Raw genomic sequence first — 24,913 nt, forward strand, 5'->3', positions numbered from 1 at the left:
CGAAAGCTCTGGGATCATGTGAGCAGCAGCCTGCGGTTCCCACGCAGGAGGATCATGCCGTGTGCGCGGAGCGGAGGCGCGAGCTGGATGGTTGCCATGGAAACGCTGCTGCCGCTCCTGCTTCTCATCCCGCCGCCGCTGACCGGCGCCGCTCCCGGTGGGTGCCCCGGGCCGGAGCCCTGTCTGCCTCCCTGCTCCCCGGGCCGGAGCCCCGAACTGCCCTGGCCCATCCCCGGGTGGGACTCCCCCCGCCGGCCTCCCTGGGCCCCGGACGGGACCTCGAACCAGCCTCCCTGGGCGGCAGCGCCCAGCCGGCCCGGGGAGCGCTGGACGGGTGCCCCGGGCTCGCCTGGGCCCCGGTTACCAGCGCTGGGCTAGGCCGGACCGGCTGGCGGCGCCGGTTGTCGGTTTCCCCTGCGCTGACGGTCCCCTCCTCCAGCTGCCCGGGCAGCAGGGCCTGGCCTAGAGGAGCGGCTCTTCCAGCAGGTGCGGGACCACTTCAGCTTCGAGACCTGCGGCAACGAGACCTTCCCGCAGCGGTACCTGGTCTCAGGTGGGTCCCGGGGGGTGTGCTGCAGCCGAGCTGCTCCCAGCCCTGGCGTGGCCCGGCCTTGCTATGGCTCAGGGCTGAATTTCTGTCCGCTTAAGCTTTAACTGCTCCTGCACCGGGACAGAGGTCCTCTTCCGTTCGGTGCTCAGAGCAGCCAGGAGTCAGTTTGAGCTGAGCACCAGCCCTTCATGAGCTAGCCCCTGGCGTGGTCTGTATCCTCCTCTCATTCCCTTCAATTTATCCTTCTGGCCACCGGGTACAGGGAGCAGGTGTGGGGATTGGCCTCTCCTGAGCAAGAGCAGACTAGAAGCAGCAGCTGCATTAGGCTTGCACCAGGGCTGGCTCTGTGCATGTGTGCTTTCAGTTGGCCACAGCATGTCTTACAAGTGCAACTCAGTGCTCTGGATGCAGCAGGAAAAACTGATAGTGACCTAACCATTGCACTCTGTACCCATCGTTCGTATGAGTGAAGATAACTCCTCTTGGGTCGGTGTTTTGCATTAAAAACCTGCAACTTTAGATAGCTTAAGCTGTGCTGAACAATGAGGGCATCCAGCAAGGAGCTGGCGGTGTCTTCCTTTCTAGCCAAATAATGTATTATCTTTTGTTAACAGACAGTAAGAGAGAGGAGGCTTTTCTGAACAGTGTCTGTGTCTAAAAAGACAGCAGTTTCAATAACCAGTGTCACATGTTTTTCAATCCTGCCTGCTTGGAGGAATCAGGGAGAGATTTGCAGGGAGACAACAAAGGCGGAGCTGTGAATAGCACCAGCCCAGTGCTGCCCAGCTTGGCACCTACCTGCTTCTGTCTCACAGACTGCCTGCGTCTGGGGCCTTGTATGCAGCATCTCACCTTCTTCACATCACCTGTTAGTCTGCAGCTTGTTCAGCAGCTGCACCCAGTCATATATGTTTCACCAAGCATGAATTTGTGGATCAGTTCAGCCCAAAGAAATGGGAACACCAGTGAATTTTGATAACACACTCAAGGCTGAAATTTCACTAATTAAGTGGCCCTTTATGAACAGAGCTTTGGGATCATCTGGTTTAAAGCATTGCATAACTTTTATTTGTTTTCTTTTTAAAGTGTTCTGTTTTATCTGTGTGCCTAGGCAGAGCTGAATAATATTTGTGAGAAACAAAACACTAACATTGCAGTTCTGCTGGTTTACAAATAGTTTCTTACTAAAAATTCCTGTGAGTACTTCCTTTCCCCTCTACTGCTACTTGTGCAATACGAGTCTTTTTAGATTATCAGTGAGAACTTGAAGGAGACTATTATTTCACAACGAGGCATCTGACTGTCTTGAGGTTAGCTGGCAGTTCCCCAGGATTTCAATCTAAAAATAGATAAGTTTTTAAGCAACCTGTCTGGTTTGGTTTTGGCTCCTGTGAATGGTTGTTTATTCCAGGAGCCACGAAGCCTATCAGAAGAAAAGCTACAGTGAAGATAGCACTTCAGTTTCCTACCTGATACCGAAAGCAAATGCAACACAGAAAGAGAATCAGCCTCTTTGTTAACAAAGAGCAGCAGTTTCGCTAATGAAAGGTTTCAAACCCATTTCCAAGCCAAATCCTGCTTTGGCAAGTCTGTGTTGAGAATGCAAAGAATTCAATTCAGGCCTCTCTGTTAATGGAAATGACATCATGTGACATGCTACAGCAGTGTCAGTAGGACAACTGCTATTGGAGGGTCCCTTTAGGTGATGTGGCAATGGGTTTGTTTGGGTTTGTGTGGCGGGGGTTTTGGTAGCGGAGAAGGGGCCGCAGGGGTGGCTCCTGTGAGAAGCTGCTAGAAGCTTCGCTGGCTCCAAGTCGGACCCACCTCTGGCCCAGGCTGAGCCCTTCAGTGATAGTGGGGTAGCGCCTCTGGGACAACATAGTCAACAGGGGAAACCTGCAGTGGGGGAGGAGATTGGAATGTGAGAGGAATACCTATGTAGACACCAAGGTCAGAGGGGGAGGAGGTGCACTGGAGGAGGGAACGCCCTTGCAGCCTGTGGAGGAGCCCACACCGGAGCAGGGGGATGCCCCCGAAGATGGCCGGGACTCCACGGAAAAGCCCGCACTGGAGCAGTCTGTGCCTGAAGGACTGCAGCCCGTAGAAAGGACCCACACTGGAGCAGTTCATGGAGAACTGTCTCCCGTGGGAGAGACCCCAATGCTGGAGCAGGGGAAGAGTGAAGAGTCCTGCCCCTGAGGAGGAAGAAGTGGCAGAGACAAGGTGGGATGAACTGCCCCCAACCCCCATTCCCCATGCCCCTGGCGGGGAGCAGGTGGAGAAAATCAGAGTGGAGTTGAGCTGGGAAGGAGGGAGGGGTGGGGGGAAGGGGTTTTGAGATTTGGTTTTATTTCTCATTATCCTGTTTTGATTTGATTGGTAGTAAATTAAATTGATTTTGGTTTTTTGCCCAAGTTGAGCCTGGTTTTTTGCCCAAGTTGAGCCTGGTTATTTGCCTGTGACCATAAGTGGTGAGTGATCCCTCCCTGTCCTTGTCTCAACCCATGACTTTTTTTCATGTTTTCTCCTCCCCATCCCATGGGGGGAAGGGATGGGTGCGGAGGGAGTAGTGTGCGAGCAGCTTCATGGTGCTTTTTTGCGGGCTGGGCTTGAACCACAACACCCCTTTAAGTACTGAAGGGCTGCAACAAGGTCTCCCCAGAGCCTTCTCTTCTCCAGGCTGAACAATCCTAACTCTCTCAGCCTTTCCCCACAGGAGAGGTGTTCCACCCCTCTGACCATTTTCATGGCCTCCTCTAGAATCGCTCCAACAGGTCCATATCTTTCTTGTGCAGGGGACCCCAGAGCTGGACACAGTACTGCAGGTGGGGTTTCACCAGAGTGGAGCAGAGGGGCAGAATCACCTCCCTCGACCTGCTGGTTACGCTTTTGATGCAGCCCAGGATATGCTGCTGCTGATATGCTGATATATGTTATATATATAACACACACACATATCATATGATATATATATATGATCATATATGAAGGTGATGTGCTTCATCCTCTAATCTGTTTATAACTGAAGGCAAATTGAGACTGGCAGGACAAGCTGACCCATGATGTTAATACTTGCTTATCTAACAAACAGTTGCTTTAATGCTTGCTGACTTTAACAAACATTTGATTTTAGCTTAGTCTTAAATTGCACAGGAATTAAGAGGGATAATAAATAGCTTTCTTCAACAACAGACCTCAGACATCAGTTAAGTGTTGATTTCAACACTGTTGTGGTTCAAGACCAGCTGGCAACAAAGCACCACAAGGCTGATTGCTCGCTCCTCCCCCCATGGTGGCATGGGGAGCAGAAAATATAAAGAAAACTTCGTGGGTCGAGACAAGGACAGGGAGGGATCACTCACCACTTATGCTCGCAGGCAAAAACCAGGCTCAACTTGGGCAAAAAACCAAAATCAATTTAATTTACTACCAATCAAATCAAAACAGGATAATGAGAAATAAAACCAAATCTCAAAACCCCTTCCCCCCACCCCTCCCTCCTTCCCAGCTCAACTCCACTCTGATTTTCTCCACCTGCTCCCCTCCAGGGGCATGGGGAATGGGGGTTGGGGGCAGTTCATCCCACCTTGTCTCTGCCACTTCTTCCTCCTCAGGGGCAGGACTCTTCACTCTTCCCCTGCTCCAGCATTGGGGTCTCTCCCACGGGAGACAGTTCTCCATGAACTGCTCCAGTGTGGGTCCTTTCTATGGGCTGCAGTCCTTCAGGCACAGACTGCTCCAGTGCGGGCTTTTCCGTGGAGTCCCGGCCATCTTCGGGGGCATCCCCCTGCTCCGGTGTGGGCTCCTCCCCGGGCTGCAGGTGGGCATCTGCTCCCCCGGTCACCTCCCTGGGCTGGGGGGGGACAGCCTGCCGTCTCACCAGGGGCTGCAGGGGCATCAACCTCCTCTGGTGCACCTCCTTCCCCTCCTTCTTCACTGGTCTTGGTATCTGCAGAGGGGTTTCTCTCACATTCCAATCTCCTCCCCTGCTGTAGGATCCCCTTCTTAAATATGTTCTCCCCATCGCTGATGGGGTCGGCCTTGGTGACTTGGAGCCGGAGAAACTTCTAGCAACTTCTCACAGGAGCCACCCCTGCAGCCCCTCCCCTGCTACCAAAACCCCACCACAGAAACTCCATACAAGGGGCCTTGTAAGAAAGATGGAGAGAGACTTTTTACCAGGTCCTGTAGTGACAGGTTAGGGGGCAACTTTTTTAAACTGAATGTGGGTGGATTTGGATTGGATATAGGGAAGAAATTTATTACTATGAGGATGGCGAGACACTGGAACAGGTTGCCCAGGGAAGTTGTGGATGCCCCAACCCGGAAGTGTTCAAAGTTAGGCTGGATGGGGCTTTGAGCAACCTGATCTAGTGGAACATGTCTCTGTCTATGGAAGGGGGGTTGAACTAGATGATCTTTGAAGGTCTCTTCCAACCCAAACCATTCTATGATATGTGATTTACAGCTTGGTTCTACGTTACATCTCACCACAGGAGCAGCAGAAAGATGCGGGCAATTCCTTAACGTCCATTTTGTGGGAAAAGTGACCTGTGCAAGTATTTGGGGATGAATTGGGCTGAAAAGGGTATATAAATGGGAAATTGCTCTTTTGGGGGGCAACTGTTTCCAAATGCCTTGCAGAACTGAGATTTTAGGAATTTTCAGGCAGAAGTATAAGTTCCAGGCCACATGCTGATCTCTTGAAAGCTCTTATTTACCCCTGCTCAAATGAGAGATTTGTGTAGCCTGGCCTTTCTAACGCCTTTATGCCCCAGCTCAGGTCTCAGGGATCAGCCTGTTTACAGTTTTTCCTTGTTAAGCTCCTGTCCAAACTCACCAAAAGTAGAATCATTTCATGCTCATGTGGGTTTTGGTGGTTTTTTTTTATTATTATTATTTGCTTCTGTCAATTGTCTCACTTAGCAAAGTTCTGGAAGAAAGGATATGGACCCATCTTCTTCTATACTGGCAATGAAGGTGACATCTGGACTTTTGCTCAGAACTCTGACTTCATATTTGAATTAGCAGAGGAACAGCAAGCACTTGTGATTTTTGCTGAGCATGTGAGTATTTTAAGTCATTATGTGTACTCTAGAGTCTTGTTCTCTTCAGTATTACTGAATTCAGCTTTCTGCAGGTCCAAAAAAATAATAACATCTCTTGCCATGAAGCTGAGGTATACCTGCTCTAAGCTTTATCCTTATGGTAGAAGCTCTTCTTTATTTAACCATGGCTTCTGAATTTTTTTTACTATGCCTACCAGCAATCCAGGATACAGACTGTTTCAGTAAAATCTATGCCATGGTGTATTTGCTTTAGACCAGTGCTTTTGTAAGTAGTTTCCATAGGCCTTGAACTCCACACTGGATTAAAGAGTTATTTTCTTTGGATAGTATTTAATATCTAGCCTGAGAAGTCCCAAGCCAACCTTTCCCTAGGCACACCACTCTATTAAATCTACTATTCCACAACTTATGCATGAAGAGATTACCCTGTTCCCTTTTCTAGTTGGGGATTTTTCAGGAGAGAGGGCCCACTTGGCATCCACTGAATTAGCTTGTCATGGACTGTCCATCCTCTACAGGATACACCCTGAAGGTCTCTGTTTATCAGATGCAGGAGACAAGGCACTTCCACAGTTAAGAACAAGTTAGAGGACACCACATGCTCTATTACTGCTTCCCATTTGTGCACGCTTACACCAGTTCTATAGTGAGAACAGAGGAGACCCAGACCTTGACTCCCATCATTTCCTCAGCATATCTCTTTCCTTTCAGAGGTACTATGGGAAGTCTCTTCCATTTGGGCTTGAGTCAACACAGCTGAAGAAGACTGGTCTGCTTACCGTGGAACAAGCCCTCGCTGACTATGCAGTGCTAATTAGTGAGCTTAAGCAGCAGTACGGTGCTGCAGACTGCCCTGTCATTGCTTTTGGAGGCAGGTAAAGGTTGCGTATGCTCCTCCCCTTCTCTGCATCCGTTCCCAGCCACAGTCGTGCTGTTCTCATAGAGCTCTCTGGCTCTCAAGCAAGTTATAAAGGCAGAGCTTTAAGCTATCCAATAGAGAGCAGATGTGCCTGTGCCCGAGCTCCCAAGAGCTCATCACCAGGTCCCAGTCAGCTCTCCCATCAAGAATTAGTCTTGATTTGTGATTTCTTTGGAGAAGCACCACTGACTGGATGTTTCTAGGCATCTTCAATGTATGAGTCAGCCAGAATTGCAGAAACTGGGCAATTCCTCCTGAAAGATCAGAACATTTTACATTGGAAATACAGAAAACTAATAATTGGTAAAATAGTCTTTCCAGGGGCCACCCAGCTTTTTATTAAACACAGCCTCTTTAATAACGTCCAGCCATTTTCATTGTAGGCTCCTTTATAATTCTGCTCTGCGACCTGCTGCTTGGTTGCTCCTTGCTTTCTAGAAGTCCTTCCCCAAAGTGCTTGCTCTGTTGCAGCTGTGTTGATGCAATGTCCTTGTCTCTGGAATGGGTCCCCACACTTGTAGTAGAGGGATGCTTCCCTTTAAAAGGCTTCCACCAAGTACAGGGCTTCTAATTCAGTTGCAGTGAGCTAAAAAGCGTTTGACCTGACAGTTATCATTAAGCTTCCAGCCCACTGTGGTGGTGACTGAACTGTTGATCTCGGGGGTGTTTGTACTGTGACTATCAGGACAGTAGCTAGTGTAAAAAGAGCCAGGAGCTGTCCTGGGCTGGGGAGGTGGGAGAGGGATTCAGCAAAACCTGCTAGGTGGGCTGCATGTTAGACTACAGCTCTGTGTGTGTAAATCAGACTTCAGTCTGCAGCAGCCCTGAACAGCAGTAAACCTGTATGAAGAATACTGAAATATGGCAGTGTTGGAGCAGCACAGCATTTCCCATGGGAGGAAGAAAATCCCTCTTCTGTTGCTTATAACTTTGCCAAACTTTAACTTGAAATTACCCATGGCAGGTTTCAGCTAATGCCTGTTTCCAAGACCAGGGTTAGAGAAATGCATATTGCTTTACATGTGGGTGATGCAGGAATGATATTTACTCCAACCACTTGAGGTGGTGGGGAGGGAGACTTGAATACCTGTAAGCTTGGAGTTAGACCAGGTTTTACCTGCATTTTGGGGATGTCATTTGCCACCCCCAGGAGTGACCTCAGAGTAACTCTACAAACACTGGCATATGAATAACTGTTGACACCTTGGGTTTATCTAGCAACCCTTGATATATCTGCAGATTGTGGCCCTGGCACTGAAGCTACCAAGGTGGCTTTGAGTTTTATTGTGGTATTTGTTAATGTCTCCCCTATATCTGTGCTGATCATCTATGCAGCTGTTATTTGGGATGCCTGGGGAGAATACTCTCCACTTCCCAGCACTAGAGAGGGCTGCAAATTGTGTAGTATTCAGGGACACCCTTTGGTAAGAGCCTAGCTAGTCTTTATAATCCTGTATGCAAAATGTGTCTCCTTCCCCCATTGAACAGTGACAGCTTCACTTGAGCCTCACTTGGTTCTGCACTGAAGCTGTCGGGACACACTCAGGATGGTACAGAGTTAAACATTAAGGCAGGATTTACATTTGGTGGCAGAAGCAAATTGGGCTGCTGTGTTCCCACCAGAGTTGGTGTGAGTGTTTGGGAAAAGGCCAGTAAGAACACATTATGTGCTGCTCATTGACTGTAACTGGATCTTTTTACATGAGGATGGCATCTGCTAGATATCCATAAGCTTCATCATGCCTTGGTTTAGGTGAGCCTGTGAATGCTGGCCTGAACTTTTGAGTTACGATGTTACAAGCTGTCTGTTAAAGGAAATAACTTTTGTCTCTCCTATGGCAGCTATGGAGGAATGCTGAGTGCTTACATGAGGATGAAATACCCAAACATTGTGGCTGGAGCATTAGCTGCCAGTGCTCCTCTGTTGTCTGTGGCTGGGCTTGGAGACCCCACCCAGTTCTTCAGAGATGTAACAGCAGTAAGTAGCATCTCTTTTAAGCAGCATTATTTTCTTCCTTTAAGAAGGCTAGATTTTTTTCCTTTTCCATGTCTGTCTTCACAGCATCAATGCTGGGCAGGGAATGCAATTAAATGGGAACCCGCAAGGAAAAGCAGCAGCTGCAGATGTGATGGCTGAGCACTGCCTTAGCTGTGGCAGCTCAGGTCCCAAAGGTGCTGCTCTAATGAGCAGCACTACTTGGTTCCAGCACCTTTAGTACCACTAAGGATTCCCTTTCCCATTTCTAGTGACTTGACCATATTACAGCCTGAAAGTTTTCCTTTGTGCCTGGCTGAAGCTCCTTTGGATAACTTATTCTTCAAATGCTCTCCCAAAATGTATTTTGCATTGATATCAGTGATTCACAGCAGCTCCTTAGTCCCAAGATGGTTGTATTTCAATGAAGAGCTTGGAAATCTTCATTTCACTAACTAAAAATATGCAGGTGTCCTGGGTTCACTTAAAACCTAAATTTAAATGTGGCTTTCTCATTTGGAGGACATAGGGCCCATAGGAAGGTGGTATTGCTTAGAACTGACTTACATTTAGTTTATAAGGAAAGAGATGTACTATGTGCTAGTACTGAAATCTTGTGACGGTGTCTGTTTTGCCTCTTTTTCAACATGAATTTCTAGATCTGGATGACACAGTTGGCTTTGCATGAACTACCTGAGTATGAAACTTGTGGTCTTTTTCCTCTTATTTACATATATGAAAACCTTATTTCAATGCAGAGGCTTACAGGACAGATAGCATTACTAGTAAGTGTAAAGAAGAGACTGTCATATGAAAATAAACACAATAGCATTTGAAACTCTAAGTGTATAAAATAATAAAAGACATCTTGTCTTTTCATACATTATACATTTTAAAACAAAAAACATAATACTACTTAGGCACTGCAGTGGGAATTCTTGCCTGGTTGAAGCTAATTCCTTCTTAGAAGCCCTGTTCAGCTGATAGCTTTGACTTGCTTCCAGCTGTGCATATGCTGTGAGTCATTACACGCCCCTGAAATTAGGGCTTTGACCTTTTCATGTGAAAAAACTTTGCAATTCATTTTAAAATATATTCTCTCTGTAGCGGTAAGCTAACCTCTGGGCTGAGATCCTAAGCAAGCGCTTTGTGTTGTTTTCAAAGTAATTCCTTCCACCTTCAGTGTGTTTGCATAAAAGCACTCTGCGCATCTGAAATCTGAATTCAATTGCTCTTCTTGGTGAGAGAACACCCCCGAGAGCTGTTAATACTAATGAAGGCACAAACCTTTCATGAATCATTGTGGGAGCTCTCTCTTCCCGTGAGTCAGAGTGCGTTGTCTCAAAGCAGCTTTCTCTGTGACTTTTACTGAGCTTTTTCAGCTCACTTCATAAGCCTCCAGCTCACAGGGGATGTGAGCAAAGGGCAGAAAGTTGATTTTGCATAAGGCATTTACATAAGGCTAGGTTATATATGCCAACTGCCCTGCGGGCAGCCGTGCGGAAAGCCCATGTGTGAATACTACAGACACAGGCACATCCATGCTTCCTAAAAGATTACTGCTGCAGGGGCTGTTCAGGCCACCGGCTTAGGTCAGTTTAGGCATCTGAATTAGGTGTGATTCAAAAGAGTAAAGTTCGCAGCCTGGAGGGGGAACAGCTTTCCTTGAAATGGCTGTAATGCCTCCTGCCTCTGCTTCTGTGATGGCTCAGCTGAACTGTTCCTGTGTCCATAACGGTCTGGAGGGGAGAACTGGAATGGGTGGTGGTTGCTTAGTGTGCCAGGCAGTGTGCTGCAGCACTCCAGCATTGCCTAGTGGGGAGCTCAGCCATCACGGCAGCCAGAGCAGACCTGCTCCTCTGTCCCAGGCTGATTCATCCCCACATTTCAATTAGAGCCATTAGTAGATGAAGATCAATAAGCACATCCAGAAGGAGATTTGGAATCCCTAAAGGAATGCCCAGGTAAACTGTAGAAAACTCCATAGTGATTTCTGTAAGCCTAACTATCAGACAAAGGCAGAGTTAGGAATACAAGCAATGTCCCAAATCTATTTTTAGTTGAGGCTCGGTCTTTGTAAGAAAAATGCTTAGCTAGTGATTTGTGTTACTTAACCATGGCTCTAGCAGGGTAAAGGGACCTTAAAAGAGCCCTAATAATTCCCGTTATTACAAAGCACTGGTTGCCAGCAGATTTCAATCTGCCTTACAAGCTGACAGAAGAGAAACAGTTTGGGTTGATAGAAACCCTTTTAGTGACAGAAACAACTTCTTCCACCACCATAACTAGCTACAGCTCTTCAAAAATACCTTAAAGTGCTTTTTCAGGACCAGTAATGTTTTTCCCGAGAAAAAGGACATGGCCTTCTTGGTCATCTGGCAGGCGACTGGCAGGCTTAAGAAGAAAAGCAGGTCTTGGTTCCCAAACCAGTGCTTCACCCTCCATGCATAACTGACTTCATGGCTCTTTCTCATAGACAAAGTGCAGTTAGAAGGACTTGTCTTGTGTGGTTAAAAAAAAAAACCAAACCCAACACTTTTGGGCCTAGCAGCCTGGCACCCTCTTCCCATGTCCTGGCAAAGGCATGTGTCTCCTTTCACTGCTTCACGTTCAGTCTAATGGCTTCACTAAGTGCAAAGCGTTTTGTCTAACAGCTCATTCCAGCAAGACCTGGTGAAACAGTTGCTGCTTGGTCTGATGTGCAGACTGTTGGCTTCTGCTGGGACATGCTGATTGTCTGGAAGACAAGGCAGAAACACTGGTGTCACTGCTCCTGGAGCCACAGATGAGGTTCTGACCAGTGGGCCAGTAACCCCTGGCATCTCCTGGTACTTATGGCAGTTCTTCCCAGTGCAGCCTCCACACATATCTCCTCTGTGCAACTGTAATCCCATGTCTTTTCTGTCCCTTCAGGATTTTCAGAAGTCCAGCCCAGGCTGCGTCATAGCTGCCCGCAAAGCCTTCCAGCAGATTAAGGATCTGTGCCTGAGTGGAGGTAAGAAGAGGTAGCCCTGCAAACAGCTTCCCAAGGGCAGCCAGCAGGCAGTCCCAGCCATGTGGAAAAAAAAGTTGATTCAGTTTTACTTCAAATAGGTCTTCAATTGGTTCAGCTAAATCAACACAAATGCCCACCTGGGCCCCTCTTTCTGCTTGCACAGTTTAATGAACTGTTTCAGTTAGCATTAAAATTAGTAACCAACACCACAATGAAAACATCTATGTGGGGGCTTACACAGTGTTAATGAAACTCTTTTCTGCGCCTGTGCAAAAAACCCTGCAGGTGCAAAACACCTGCATTTTATGCTGGTAAAGACTCGCGTTTCACCAGATACTTGTCCTGAACATCCACACCATTGACAACTGTTCAGGTGGGTATGACAACTGTGTGGCTCAGCTCACTGGACATATCTGAGAAATATTTGGAAGGCAATCTAGGTCTTGAAGCAGCCATCACTGTCTCTAGCCTTGGACAGTTAGGTGAAGCCAAGGACAGAGACTGGTGAAGATCTCTGCAATGTCTCCCAAGTAAGCCAGACCAGATATCGTGGGCCAATGCAGCATTTCCTGGGAGCCCTGCTGGTGTTGGAACAGCTGTGGTGGGTTGTTGGTCTGTCTCAAGGTTTGTCTTGGTCTGTGGTGCTGCACATTGGGGGCTGTGTGCCTCTGACAGCTGCTGTCACTGTCTCAGTGCAGGGGCTGGTCCTGGAATTGCCCAGCGGAGTTGGGGGTCCAAAATCCTGTTTAGCTTTGGGTCACAGCAAGAAAAAAATTACCATTAAATAGCCAAGGTCCTCGAGGTCTGTGTGGGGCCACACTTTCTGCAGTGGGGTGGATAAGGTGGTCATATTTAAGGCTTAGGCTCTCAAGTGAGGATCAAGAGGCAGGTTCCAGGCCTTGGGTTTCCAAGTAAAGACAGCCGGGCTCCGGTGGGCAGCTCGTAGAGTATGATGAGGACAGACAGGAACTGTGACTCCAAAATGTAGAGGATGAAAATGAAGGGAGTAGCTTTCCCCAGCAGAAATGCAAAGGTATAAGAGTGCATCTTGAAGGAATGTCTTCAAAGACAGATTTCCTGACTTCAGCTGACCCCTCTGCTTCACACTGAAGTTTGAAGGCACATCTCAGGAGTCCTTTGTGATTTTGTGAGCACTATTCTCACTTAGCAATTTTTACTGCAAATGTACCCAGCTCCCAAGGAGCTCTTTTTTTTTTTTTTTTTTTTTTCCCCTGCCAGTTTTTCCAGCTGTTGAATCCCACTGGGACTTGTATGCTGCACCCTGCTCTCCTGCATGAGAGCTTGCCTGAGGAGACGACCCTGCAGGACACAGCAGACCACAGGGAGGGAGCCTGTGAGGGAGAGGAAGAGGCAGCCAGGCGGGGCACCAGTGAGGACAGGCTCATACCAAGCTGCTCTTCTCACTGTGCCAGCTGGGCTTGCTTCCATCTCAGTGGGTGCTGATTCCTCTGGGCTCCCCAGGGAGGTGTCGGTGGCTCTGCAAGGGGCAGAGTGTGGGCTGTGGGCCACACAGAGTCGTGAAGCTGTACAGGAAGGCTGTCCCTGAACATCCACGTGTGTGTAAATTTAGATGTAATGTGTCCTTCCCACTAGAAACCTCATCTGTGTGTTACAGCATGTCCTTACTCCTGAGTGAAACAAGATGCTGAAGCCTGGTATTATTTTCCTCTGTTGAAGTCTGTGTGTAGGGTTTAGGGTTATTCCATGTGGGGTCCGGATGATAGAACACCAATATGATGATTACAGTCGCCAGTTTATTGAGCCTAGCTGATCATTCTTACACAATTCTCTAAGTTGCTTAGAAGCTTTGACTGGCTGCTGCATGCAAGCATTTGGTGTCCATGTGCACAAGCATAAAATGTGATTGGTTATATCGACACTGTACATGCGTATAAACATAAGATACAGTTAGTTATACTCACTCTGTACACGCGCATAAACATAGGACATAATTGGCTATATTAACTAGAGCATGCAAAACTTGTCTCAGTCTAATTGGTCAAGCTAAACTGCCGAATTGAGGTTGTTTGTGCCAAGTTCCCTTTATTGTGGAATGCACACCTGTGTTTTTCTAATTGGGATCTTTCTTTTTCTGTCTTCTTGTTTATTCTGTTCAAGGCCTTCTAAAGGCGTCTGGAACGCTCTTGCGACCATGAGCTACTTTCAGGCCCAGTAACTAAGTTCCATATAACTGAACCCTACATCTATGTCTTTCATTTTCCTTCCTTCTGCAGCCTACGATGAAATCAGCAGCAAAATGGCCACATGCAATAAGATCTCTAACAAGGGGGATGTTTACCAGCTTTTTGGGTTTGCTAGAAATGCCTTCACCATGATGGCCATGATGGACTACCCTTACAAAACCGATTTCATGGGTCGCCTCCCTGCCAATCCAGTGGAGGTGAGTACCAGGACACGGGTAAGAGTCGCGGTTTCTGATGTGCACCTTGGTGACCAGAGTGCAGGGGGCTGCACAGTCTGGGATGCTGTCAGGCACACACCATCAGTGATGGTGACAGGCAGAGGTAGTGGTAGATGTTGCAGCCCTTCACTCTGACAGTAAATCTACAAATTTTAAACTTCTCTGTGATGATGACTGCTGTGTTTGAAATGCACAGCTATAAGGCTTGTTGGGAAGGGTTTGCTGGAACCATTACCTACCTTGCTCTGCCTTTACCTTAGACACAAAGGCCTGTGCAAGCTTGGTGACTTCAGCTTTTAAACACTTTTTTAAACACTAAAAACCTGTAGCTTTTTAAAGGGTAGCTTTGTTGTAGCCCACCTCAACATGCTTTCATAAATGTATTTTTCTTGGTGGGTAGCGATGGAGATCTAAAAATCAGGCTCCTTTCTAAGTATCACCTAGGAAGATGACATACCTCAGAGTATAATGCAGAGAAAAGTCTGCTGCCATGGGGACTGGAAAACCTGAAAACTTTCAAGAGAATCAGAGACGGCAAAGTGTGGGAAAGGGGCCTGGTTCTCAGGGGGTTACAAAGACTTCTCAGGCACCAGCTGGCATTTATGCTTCTAGTCCTACCTGGAGCAAAATGCATACTGTGCAAGAGGTCATACAGGCTACGCTGTTCTGGGACTCAGGAGATGCCGTCTGTGGCTCCACTGGGCATCCAGTTCCTTTCTAGGGTCTATTTAACAACCTGTAAAATGGAAATAATTATTCCACCCCTTCTTGAGAAGGGCATTAAATATTCTGACTGTAGGAGTAAGAAACTGTTGTGTATCACCATGGCCTCTGCACAGCTGCTTAACTTGGTAAAGAAACTGTTTGTCCTAGCCCTGTCTCCTTGTTTCTATGTATTTTGTTGCTAGAAGGGAGGAAAAAAAAAAACCCAAACCTGTTGCATTAGGCCCTTGGAAAGCTGCTGAACCATAAACTGTGTAAGTGGTAATTTTAATGAATCTTCCAGCTTAGCCCTTCCATGGAGCAGAGACTGTTAACTATTCTGTCTGCAATTTGCCTGTAATGTGTCTCATCCAGGTCAGCTGTGAACAAATCCTTGCCCACACAGACCCAATTGAAGGCCTCGCTGCTCTTGTTGGTGAGTTAATATTACCAGTTTGGTCTTTTATTTAACACCCTGTTTTCTAGAAGCACCTGTAAGTAGAGCTGTTGTGTTGTTGTGCAGGTTGTGTATCGTGGGAGCTGGTGTGACTCTGATCTCCCACTGGGATGTTTTGCCCCATATTGGCTTTGTCTGTCGGGATGTCCCATGGTGGTCCATGGGTTCATTCCCTCACCTTTCCAAACTTATTCTTGTCAGGTTTTTCAGCCACTGCAGCCCCTTAGCCTGTTGACTGTCCATGAGATGTGGACTTCTAAGGCACTTGTTTCTTTTCTAAAAGTTTACCCATACTCTGGCTCAAGCAGTCACAGTTTCAATGCGCATTCACTGAAGGAAGTTTTCTGGTCTGCTTGTTGAGGACAAGGTTGTCATCACAATGCCCTATGGTCTTAATCCAGTGCAAGACAATCTTAAATACAGTGTGTGCATTTATCTCTGTGAGTACTTAATTTGTCAGCCAGCAGTGTTTGTAAGGAATTTATTAGAGAGAGAATTCCTCATAAAATCTCTCAAGTTGCTTGTTAAAAATAAGTTCTACCTTGGTCATTATTCAGAAAAACAGGTTCTGAATGGCAAAAAATTGATTTAAGGAATTCTTATGGGTTTAACGTGGCTTAGTAGGATTGGGAACCAATTCCTTTTTTTGCAAATTATGCATGTCACCATGGTAGCACTAAGTCAGAAACATGCCAATTCCAAATCACTGCTAAAGATGTTTGGCTGGCAACTAGAAGAGTTTTAAAATACTAATGTCTTGGCAAACACTGTCAGCTCTGCTTCACGTATTCACATCCTACTTCTTTTCTGAGGCAGAGTGGGACTCTTGTTTCTTTGTGATGAATAAGCTGAGGGTAGACTTCTTCCTCCTGCCTGCGGGGAAGCACTTCGTGCCTCTCCCCATCTCACCAGCTGCATTTACTTGGGACAGTTTAAGCATGCAGGAGGCATGATCCACCAGAGCTTTAGGCAGGGGACTGGCTTTCTTCCATACCTGCCCCTCTGTGTCATACAGGAAAACACTGTCTTCTTTCTGCATGTGCTGCAGTGACCCACCTCCTGCGAGGTAGAGCATCGTGTCATGGGCTGTGATGCTGAACTGGCAGCAGTTGAACGGGGATAGCGCTAGCGTTGTCCACTGATTGCTTACAGGACAATAATACTCTGTCTCGTTGACATGAATCCATTCCTCCACCTACAAGGAACCAGACCAACACTCACCCATTGTATCATGCCTTGAGTGGGCATCACTGTCACATTGGGCTTGCTTGGTTCATAATACAGGAAACCAGTGTCTCAACATCTATTTGAATACCATGGGCTTTAAGGTGCCAGATTTTCGATCCACATTTACAAATCAGAGCCTCAAAAGAAACTGAATAAAATATCAAAATGGTGTGGCTTTAAAGGAGCTTTCTTCTTCTTGGAAAATCAGAAGAGTGAGCTGAGCAAGGTGCCACAGGGACCTGCTGGAACTGGCATAGCCCAAGTCCTGCCTGCTCTCCAGACTTTTTAACACATTACAAAGGGAATCATCTAAAGAGGGCTATATTGCATTGAATTGTGGACAATAACTGAGTTTGTATCATCTGGAGGATTTTGATGTCAGCCTTGATGTGCAGTTTCTCTTTACAGATTTCTATCCCTTCCTCAGTGAGCAATTAAGATGCCCTCATTCCGTCAAAAGAAACCATACCGGTCATGGTGAAATCAGGCCAGGCCCTGAGTCTTTACACTTTCAAATGGGAATTGCTGAATGATCTTTGAAAACTCAGTTCTCTTGGCTTCAGGGAATGGGATTCTCCTAGAGTGAGCCTTTCAGTCCCTGTCAGGTTTCTTCCAGAAGGCTGGGCAGTGCTTTCCCTCTTTTTTTCAGAAATGGGAAATCCAGGTTTGAAGAGACTTCATTTGCATTCCAGGACTTGAGCCCATCTTTCCTAAAATCTAGGCTAGTGTCCTCACTGCAGTCCATTCCTCTTCCCGTCTCCCAGTGTTTTGCCCCCTCTCAGCTCGAACAAGGAATATTAGGTGGTCAGTGTGTTTGGGGCAGGTATGTGACCAGCTTTACACTTAGGTTTTCCTGTGCTAGCAGGCTGTGCTCCACTGTATGTTTTCTCTATTTAAAAAAATGCTTGCAACAGCCTTTGTACTCTAGCAAATAGAGTGTGACAACAGGGCAGCTTCTAATGTGCACGATTGTAATGGCAGGCACGTTTTCATAAGCTTATTGCCCTGACTTGCAACTGTGCCAGTTCACCAAGAGACCAAAAATAATGAAGTTACTGGTCAACCTGTTGGTTGCCTAGCACTACAAAGACCCCATACTTGGGATTATAAGAGCAAATGAACTTACTCCTTTTAGTGTCCTTCCTCCAACACAAAAGATCTTGTCCCTGACTGTAGCCATCCCATGATCACAACGGGTAAAAGCCATGGCACTGTTGCCAATCCAGCATTGGAGGCGAGGGAGGTAGCTGTAAGTGTCTCGTAAGGTTTTACCTCCAGAGAAGCCCCCTAGAAGGAAAGCAGAAGTCTTGAAAATCTATCCATCATCCTTTCTGAGATCCAGCAAACCTTCCGCAAACATTAGCAGAGCTGATTTTTTTTCTTTAAAATACCTAAGAAGCTCAGGTTTAAATTTTCACACTGTTCTGCAGAGCTGATGCAGTGTGAAATTTAAAACCTAAGCTTTTTAGGTATTTTAAAGAAAAAAAAACACCAAAATCAAACCAGTTCCAGCTCTTTCTGTAAATAGTTTTCCACAAAAGATTTTTGAATAAAGCTCTTGGGATATTTCACATGTAACCAGGAACAGCTTTAATTAGGGAATCTGCTTCCAGCATGCAGTCACAGAATGGTGGTTTGAAAGAAAAGCGTTCAAAGCTCTTTGAACTTCGAATCTTCAACAGAAGGTCAGAGCCAATCTGCCAGTGCTGCTGTTAACTTTTTCTCCTTATTAGGCACTCACTTGTATATTTCACGGGTGCATTATAAAAAGCTCCTTGCAGGAGGAGGGTACTGCTATGGGAAGGGTAAATGCCTCCACCTGCCTGCCTGTTGAATTCCAGCCTTCAGAGAGTCTTTGCAAACAAGGAAGATGGTATTTCAGGTTTGTCATAAGCCCCAGCTCACCTGGGCGTGGACACTTTGTCTGCATGGAGCTTGTGTTTAAATCCTGTACTGAAGTAATGCCCTTAATTTTTCAGTTTGCTTGGGCAGGGCTGTAGGCTGGCCAAACCAAATTTGCAGTTATGCCGCTAGTTTAGACATGAATGAATGCTATAGGTGGGTAAGATCTTATACCCAAGTGGTATATTGTTATCCAGCCTAGATCACTATGGTATGTTTGAAGATCTGTGAGGCAATTTTGTCCTTGCTCTCTTGTAGGAATTGAGACCAACAGAGGTTAAATGAGCTACCTGTGGCACCATGGGCCAGCTGAGTCAAAGCAGGGACTTGAGCCCGAGTCTCAGCCATTCCCCCAGCTGAACTATTATCCACCTGTGCTGCCAGTGCAGGAGCAGTGCCCTGCTGTCACTGGGGTACATGTCTGGGTAGGACAGCCCGTGTGCTACCTTCCCTGCCCTTGGGGCCTCGGGTGTACAGTCTATCACAGAGAAGTGCCCTTCATTGGAACTGTGCAATTGAAGTTAATCTGGACTAGATCAGTACAGTGATCTCAGGTGGCCATAACGGGTTTACAAAGCAGGGAGCCTAGAGTGATAGCAGACTGGCCCAGGACTTTTAACTGCAGAGGCAATAACACAAACAACACAGTGCTTTTCCTAGGGCATACCAAAGATTATCTTTCAAGTCCAAATTAGTAGCTGCAAAAGCGAAAGATCCTACAACAATTTCCTGGAGTGTTTAATCTCATGCTGCTTTATTGTTACATATCCTGAACCATCTACCAAAGATCTCTATAAAGACTGAGGATCCCTTCTAGGGCAAGAGCTGTACAGGCTCCATGGGTAAGAGAGTAAGAGCCTGCATTATACTTCTTTTTGTACAGGTTAACAAAGCAGCACAGTAGGGTTAGTCCCACATCTTCCATTCAGGTTAATAGTAGGATTTAATCCCATCCCCAACACTATGGCAGCCTGCTCCTGGTATACCTTTTCAGACAGCAAAGCTTTGGGATTTAGCCAGGATTGCAAGGTCAAAGGCGAGGAGGGGTGTGGATTGCAAGACGATGGTGTCACCTTTAACGACTTGGAAAGAAAATAATTCCTGCCATTCAGGAGGGCAGTGAGGCTGTGCTAACACAGCAGGAAAGGGACACTGGATCTGTGAGTGTTATTGGTGTGGGTGCACGCTTAGACTGTGACATTAAGATGCCAGCAAAAATCAGTGGAACTATGAAAATATGCTGCTTTCTACTAGCTCTATCACCTGAAATATAGAGGATTCCCTTGTGGGTTGTGCCTGCATGATCAGCAATAGGCCTAGGGAAAGGAGCTGCAAACTCCCACTTGTTGTCAGTGGGCTGGTACAATTCCACGGTGTGGGTGAGGGTCCCCAGCAGTGTCCCACCACCCACGGCGAAGATGCAATCAGACAGCACATCCGCGTGGAAGCGTGTCCGCCTCTCCAGCATGCTGGCGACCTGGAGCCAAGAAGTGTTGCGGGGATCGAATCGGAAAACCTAGGATCACAGCAGATGGGTGATGGTTAGCAGAAGGCAGGTGGCTGGCTTGCATCTCGTGTGGCTTCAAGAACTGCTAAATGTTTTCCCTGGACAGAGGAAGGTTTTATGTTCAGACCTGGCCAGGCTCAACTTCCAGTGCCAGCCAGCTGATAACAGCAGTACCTCCCCAGTGAAGCTGGAGGCTCAGTTATGGCTTCTCTGCAGGTCTGTGGGGGTTTGTGAACAGGTTGCGCTCTCAGCTTGCAGCAAGCAGGAGATGGAAACACATTAGCTTAATGAAATACCTTTGTTTCAAACACCAGCTAGCATGTGTCAGCTGAAAACTGTTTCAGTGAGATTTAAACAAGTACATTTTGCACCTCTGCTACTGGTTGGCTGTGTAGTAAAGAGAGCAGCTGAGCTTTGCCCGCTGCTCTCACGCAGGAGTGGCTTCCCCTCCCCTTGCCCATGGTGGCATCACCACAGGGGCACAGCACCTCCACTTCACATCTTGTTCAGCAGTAAATACCTCCCCAGGCTTATTTTGTCAGTCCTGATGAGAAAGCCCAGGTCACTGAGCAAGGGCAGTATCTGCAGAACCACATGCAGTGAGTGCTGGGCTTGGGCTGTAGCCCAGCAGCCAGTGCTGCAGCCCTGCTGCTTCAGCATCCTCTGCTCTGCTGCTGCTGAGCTGCCTCCTGCCTTCAAGGCAGTGGAAGAGAGTTGCTGTTTGCAGTGGCACTGCTGAACTAAGTACAATGCTGAAATGAGCCCCCTGGGAGCATGGGAAAGAAAAACATGCTGGTTTTTTTAGCAAGCTCACTGAAGCCGTCTAGGAAAAGATAAAGTCCTGCACAAGTCTCTTTACTCTCCAGGCAGAAGGGAAAGGGCCTGGGAGCTAAAGCAGATTTGCCTTTCAAGAGCAAAACCAGGGAAGGAGCAATTCTCAAATGAAGTGGTAGGCTTTAACCATGCCTCCCGAGCATGAGTCCCATGGCAGCAACAATGGGGATAGGGGTAGCTAGCATTCATGGGGTTGCCTGATTGACTGATGTGGACCTGGCTGAACCTGCGCTGTGGAAGTTGTGTACAGATTAGGATGACAATTTACAGTAGGAGCAAGGTGAGACCAGGGCAGGACATGATTGCTTCCCAGACAGTTTGGAAGCTGTATTCCCAAGGGCTTTCAGTACTGCACAGAGTGCTAAAAAAAATGTAGAGGTGGGAGATATGTGGTGGGCAAGTGGAATTGCTCCCTCCCTTCCACACACACAGACATTTTTCCAAGGCTGAAGGTTTCTTGTGTCTTACCTCATTTGATGGCTGCTTTCCTGTGGGATCAAATTTGCACTGTCCCCCGATGACAAAGAGGAAGTCATTGATGATGACAACACAGTGGTTGTACACTGGCACACAGAGGTCCCCCACCTTGTGCCAGGTGCTGCAGCTCTGGTCTGCAGCCCACATCTCTCTACACACGCAGTTCTCAGTGGTTCTGCCACCAGCAACAAGCAGCACAGTGGAACCAGAGCGAAGGCTCGTGCTCTGGGTCTGCAGGACTGGCTGAGCATACAGCTGGGAGTGGTAATTCAGAGCCTCCTGCAGGTACCTGTGGCAGCCTGAATCCAGCCTCATAAGAGGCATTTCCTGGACATATCTCTGCAGGTCCCGTAAAGGAATGAGAGGGAATCTTATGCACCTTAAAATATCTGCTGCATCTTTCAGCCGCGTGCGGTCGTGCTGCAGCCAGCTCACAGCGACTCTGAACAGCTCCAGCTCGCTGCATCCCTCAGTGTCAGTCCTGTCTAAAATTTCACAAAGGGTTACTCGGTCCAGGTCGTTCAAGCACTGAGGATCAGCCAGGATCTGTTTGTAATGCTGGCCTATGTAGCACATGGCTTTCTGTCTCAACTCTGCTGGGCCAAGTTTTTTAGCAATGTTAAGAACATCCATGCAGTTCTCACAGTTCAAGCAACCCTCCAGAAAGCGAAAGCACAGCTTGATCACCTCCCGAACTAGGAGGGTTTCTGCAGCTTTGAAGGTCTCTTCAATATTCTGTAATGAGAGGTCTAGTTTGTTGGAGTAAATGAAGTTGAGAACGTTCCTCAGCCCGGCAGCACTGACAGCTTTCAGCCTGATGTTACTATCCAGGCTCCCTGCTCTTGTCAAGTTTCCAACAAAGAGGATCTTGCAGTAGTTGCTTGCTGATGCTAAAATGATCTTGTGGGCTGGAAAGCAAATCCCTTCTGCCTCCAGTGTCACATCGCACAGTGCTCTCTGTGCGCGAAGGCTGCTGAGCCCTTCCAGGAGTTTTGCCAGGTACGTGTCTGACACAAGCCTTGCTGTGCTGGCCTGTGAGCTGAGCAGCATTGCTTCGAAAGGTGTGTAGACCTGGAGCAACCCCAGGACTCTTCGCTGCACGCACTCAGTGCATCTCTTGGGCAGTCTTCTGTGGCTGAAATAGTGGTTTCATGTGTCAAGGGAGCTGAGGCTGTGCTGCCTGTGCCACAGAGCTATCCAAGAGGCAGTAGGTGCAGCAGCCTTCCTCCTCAATGGCCTCTGCCCAGTGCTTTGCAGGCACAGTGCCGTGTGCCTTGCAGAGCTGTGTGGGGCTGTTTGCAAGTGGAGCTGTTGGTGCCAGTTATTGCACAAAACGCACAGTGTTTGTGGGTTTTTGCCTGTGGGCTGTGACACTGGCAGCAGCAGGCGGCCACCAGTGTAGCCACATTCCTCCTCCTCGCTATCTGGTAACTACCCATCCACACAGAAAAAAAAGCAGCTTATTCTTCAGCAGCTCCCCAGCTATGCTTTGCTGGGCCACCTAGTCAGGTGCTCTTTCATCGGGGCAAGCCTGCACATGCCCTCTTTCCCTTCTTGACCAACAGTAAAACAAAATCCTGTCTGTGACGTGCTACCCTTGGCCCTCTGACTAAATTTGATGAATTCAGATGACAGCAACTTTGAGGGAGGGGGGTGAGAAGGTCTCAGCAGTTGTGTCCCATCCAGTTTGAAGCATTTAGCTAATATGTGCTGCACACAGCCTGCTCCTGCGTGCATTAGGGATTGGAGGCTAGGGCTCTCCCAAGGCTGCTTTTGGCCAGTTGCTTGGCTTTTGGCACGAGCAGAGACAGCAAAGAGCACCCGGGAGCGGCTTCCTCCCTGTGAATACAGCAGAAGCAAAGGGTATCAGGCAGTCATGCTTGAGAGCACATGAAGGCTTTGGCATAAAGAAGTTGGGATTGTAACCTAGCACTGGTGCAGACCCTGCTAGCTCTGCCCCAGCCTTACACACTTGCCCAGCTGGGATAGCTACCCTTCTGCTTGGTCTTGGCCGTGTGAGGTTTGTGTGGGAGGTGGTGGGTGAGACAGCAGAGAGGTACTGACAGGTTGGCTTTGTGCTGTGTTCCCACCTGGCAGGGGTGTTTTACAACTCCTCCGGCTCAGCACAGTGTTACGACATATACCAGCTGTACCAGTCCTGTGCTGACCCCACAGGCTGTGGCATTGGCTCAGATGCTGAGGCCTGGGACTACCAGGTAAGGTGTTGGAGACATCAACAAGTTTCAGCTGCTGCCCTGGTTATCCCCCTGCCCTATGACAGCTCTTGTATGTCTCTTAGGTTTGCACCGAGATCAATTTAACTTTCAACAGCAACAATGTGACCGACATGTTCCCCGAGATGCCCTTCACAGAGGCCATGCGAGAGCAGTACTGTCGGAGCAAATGGCATGTGAGGCCACGAGCACACTGGCTGCGGACAAACTTTTGGGGGGGAGGTGAGTTGTGCTGGCTGCTTGTCCCTTTGCATTGCCCCATAGTTGCCTGCCTGTCCCGCCTCTGCCCAGCTGAGCTCCATGGGGACAGGCACAGTGCACTAACAAGTCCTGGCAGTCACAGCCTTGTGCTGACTTGAGACAGACCTTTCCATACCTCCTTGAGACAGAAGTGGAAACCTAAAAACTGCCAAGAATTTGTTTTATTCTCCTGTGTTTTCTGTTCTTGACCATGTTTGCAGCATAGCCAAACACATTTGGGTAAATGGGCAGGAAGGAGGCCTCTCAAATGTCATCTCTCTGAATTTCAGACCTGAAAAGTGCAAGCAACATCATTTTTTCAAATGGAGACTTGGACCCGTGGGCTGGAGGTGGGGTAAGCATGTGCACTCCTGCACACTGAACACAGAGAGCAGCCTTTTCAGGTGATACACTGCCCCCTCTCCCTTTCAAAGAAGCACTGGCAATTCATCTTTACCCCATTTGGGTTTCTGCAAGCAGCTGTTTTATGCTGAACCATTCAGGAGCCTCAGGACATCAGTCCATTAGAGTCCATCAGCCAGGAACACTGATGCAGCAAAGGTACAGACACAGCAGGAGCCTTCTTACCCAACATCCAGGGTCTGAACACAACCCATTGTGTTTCTGTGTCGAGACTTGGTCTCAGCGCTGACAGCAAGTGCTCCTTGCTATCTCCAGTCTCAGCATACTTTGTGAGACCAAGCAGTTGCTGTAAGCAGCAACTCGAACCAGGGCATATTTTGGCTTAGGTTCAACAAAACTTCAGAGTGGTGGCAGAACTCTAGTTTAAAATTTAAACCCAAAAATGACCCAGAACTGGATTTGGAGTTAGTTGAGCTCCTGATTGTAATGCAGGAGTTCCTTGTTTTAGGCTGGCTTGGTAATCCCAGCTGCAAGAGGAACAGGCTGCTTAGGGTGCATGGGCCCAAAAGAACCTGTTACTTCAAACCACCTGTACTGGAATAGGCTGACAGTTTTCATCTTGGGGGAAGCCTTCACTTCGAGACAGATGATTCGGTTCATTAGGACTGTTAGCCATGCACACTCTATCAGCCATACCAAGGATCCCTTCCCATGCTTTTCCTCTGTCCTGCCCAACTTGGCTTCCAGTTTTCAGTACTGATGACCAGTTCTGCCTGGTAACTTGGTCAGAGTTTGTCTCTGCTCCTTTTCCTTACAGATAAATAGCAGTCTCAGTCCTTCACTAATTGCATTGACCATTAAAGGAGGCGCTCATCACCTAGATCTCCGGTAAGTACTGAACTCTCCTTTGGCTGACAAAATCCTACTGCCCTGGGTGTTTGATCTTAGCTAGCCGCAGTCCAAAGAACCAGGAGATACTTAAAGAGGACTGGATACCAGACTGTTGCAGCGTAACTGTG

General features: G+C 47.7%; 2 protein-coding genes across 2 annotated transcripts in view; one reads left to right on the forward strand and one right to left on the reverse strand.

The window, feature by feature from the left end:
• The window catches only part of DPP7 (dipeptidyl peptidase 7), a 26,320-nt gene continuing 1,407 nt past the window's right edge, over positions 1–24,913 (forward strand). Inside the window, exons 1-12 of the mRNA XM_069770529.1 lie at positions 1–157; positions 440–553; positions 5,477–5,616; positions 6,331–6,494; positions 8,381–8,516; positions 11,427–11,508; positions 13,764–13,930; positions 15,029–15,089; positions 23,155–23,273; positions 23,357–23,513; positions 23,822–23,886; positions 24,712–24,782. Of these exons, the coding sequence (XP_069626630.1) occupies positions 55–157; positions 440–553; positions 5,477–5,616; positions 6,331–6,494; positions 8,381–8,516; positions 11,427–11,508; positions 13,764–13,930; positions 15,029–15,089; positions 23,155–23,273; positions 23,357–23,513; positions 23,822–23,886; positions 24,712–24,782 (1,379 nt within the window). The 5' untranslated portion in view covers positions 1–54. The remainder of the gene's footprint in view (positions 158–439; positions 554–5,476; positions 5,617–6,330; positions 6,495–8,380; positions 8,517–11,426; positions 11,509–13,763; positions 13,931–15,028; positions 15,090–23,154; positions 23,274–23,356; positions 23,514–23,821; positions 23,887–24,711; positions 24,783–24,913) is intronic.
• On the reverse strand, positions 15,907–22,206 carry LOC104313579 (kelch-like protein 9; the record flags this gene model as incomplete). Its single annotated transcript, XM_009912577.2, has 4 exons — positions 15,907–16,305; positions 17,464–17,624; positions 19,503–19,755; positions 21,049–22,206. Coding segments are annotated over 4 exons (1,971 nt in total), but the record flags the coding sequence as incomplete, so codon positions are not given.

Source organism: Haliaeetus albicilla, chromosome 26 (genome assembly GCF_947461875.1).
Source record: "Haliaeetus albicilla chromosome 26, bHalAlb1.1, whole genome shotgun sequence".
Lineage (NCBI taxonomy): Eukaryota > Metazoa > Chordata > Aves > Accipitriformes > Accipitridae > Haliaeetus > Haliaeetus albicilla.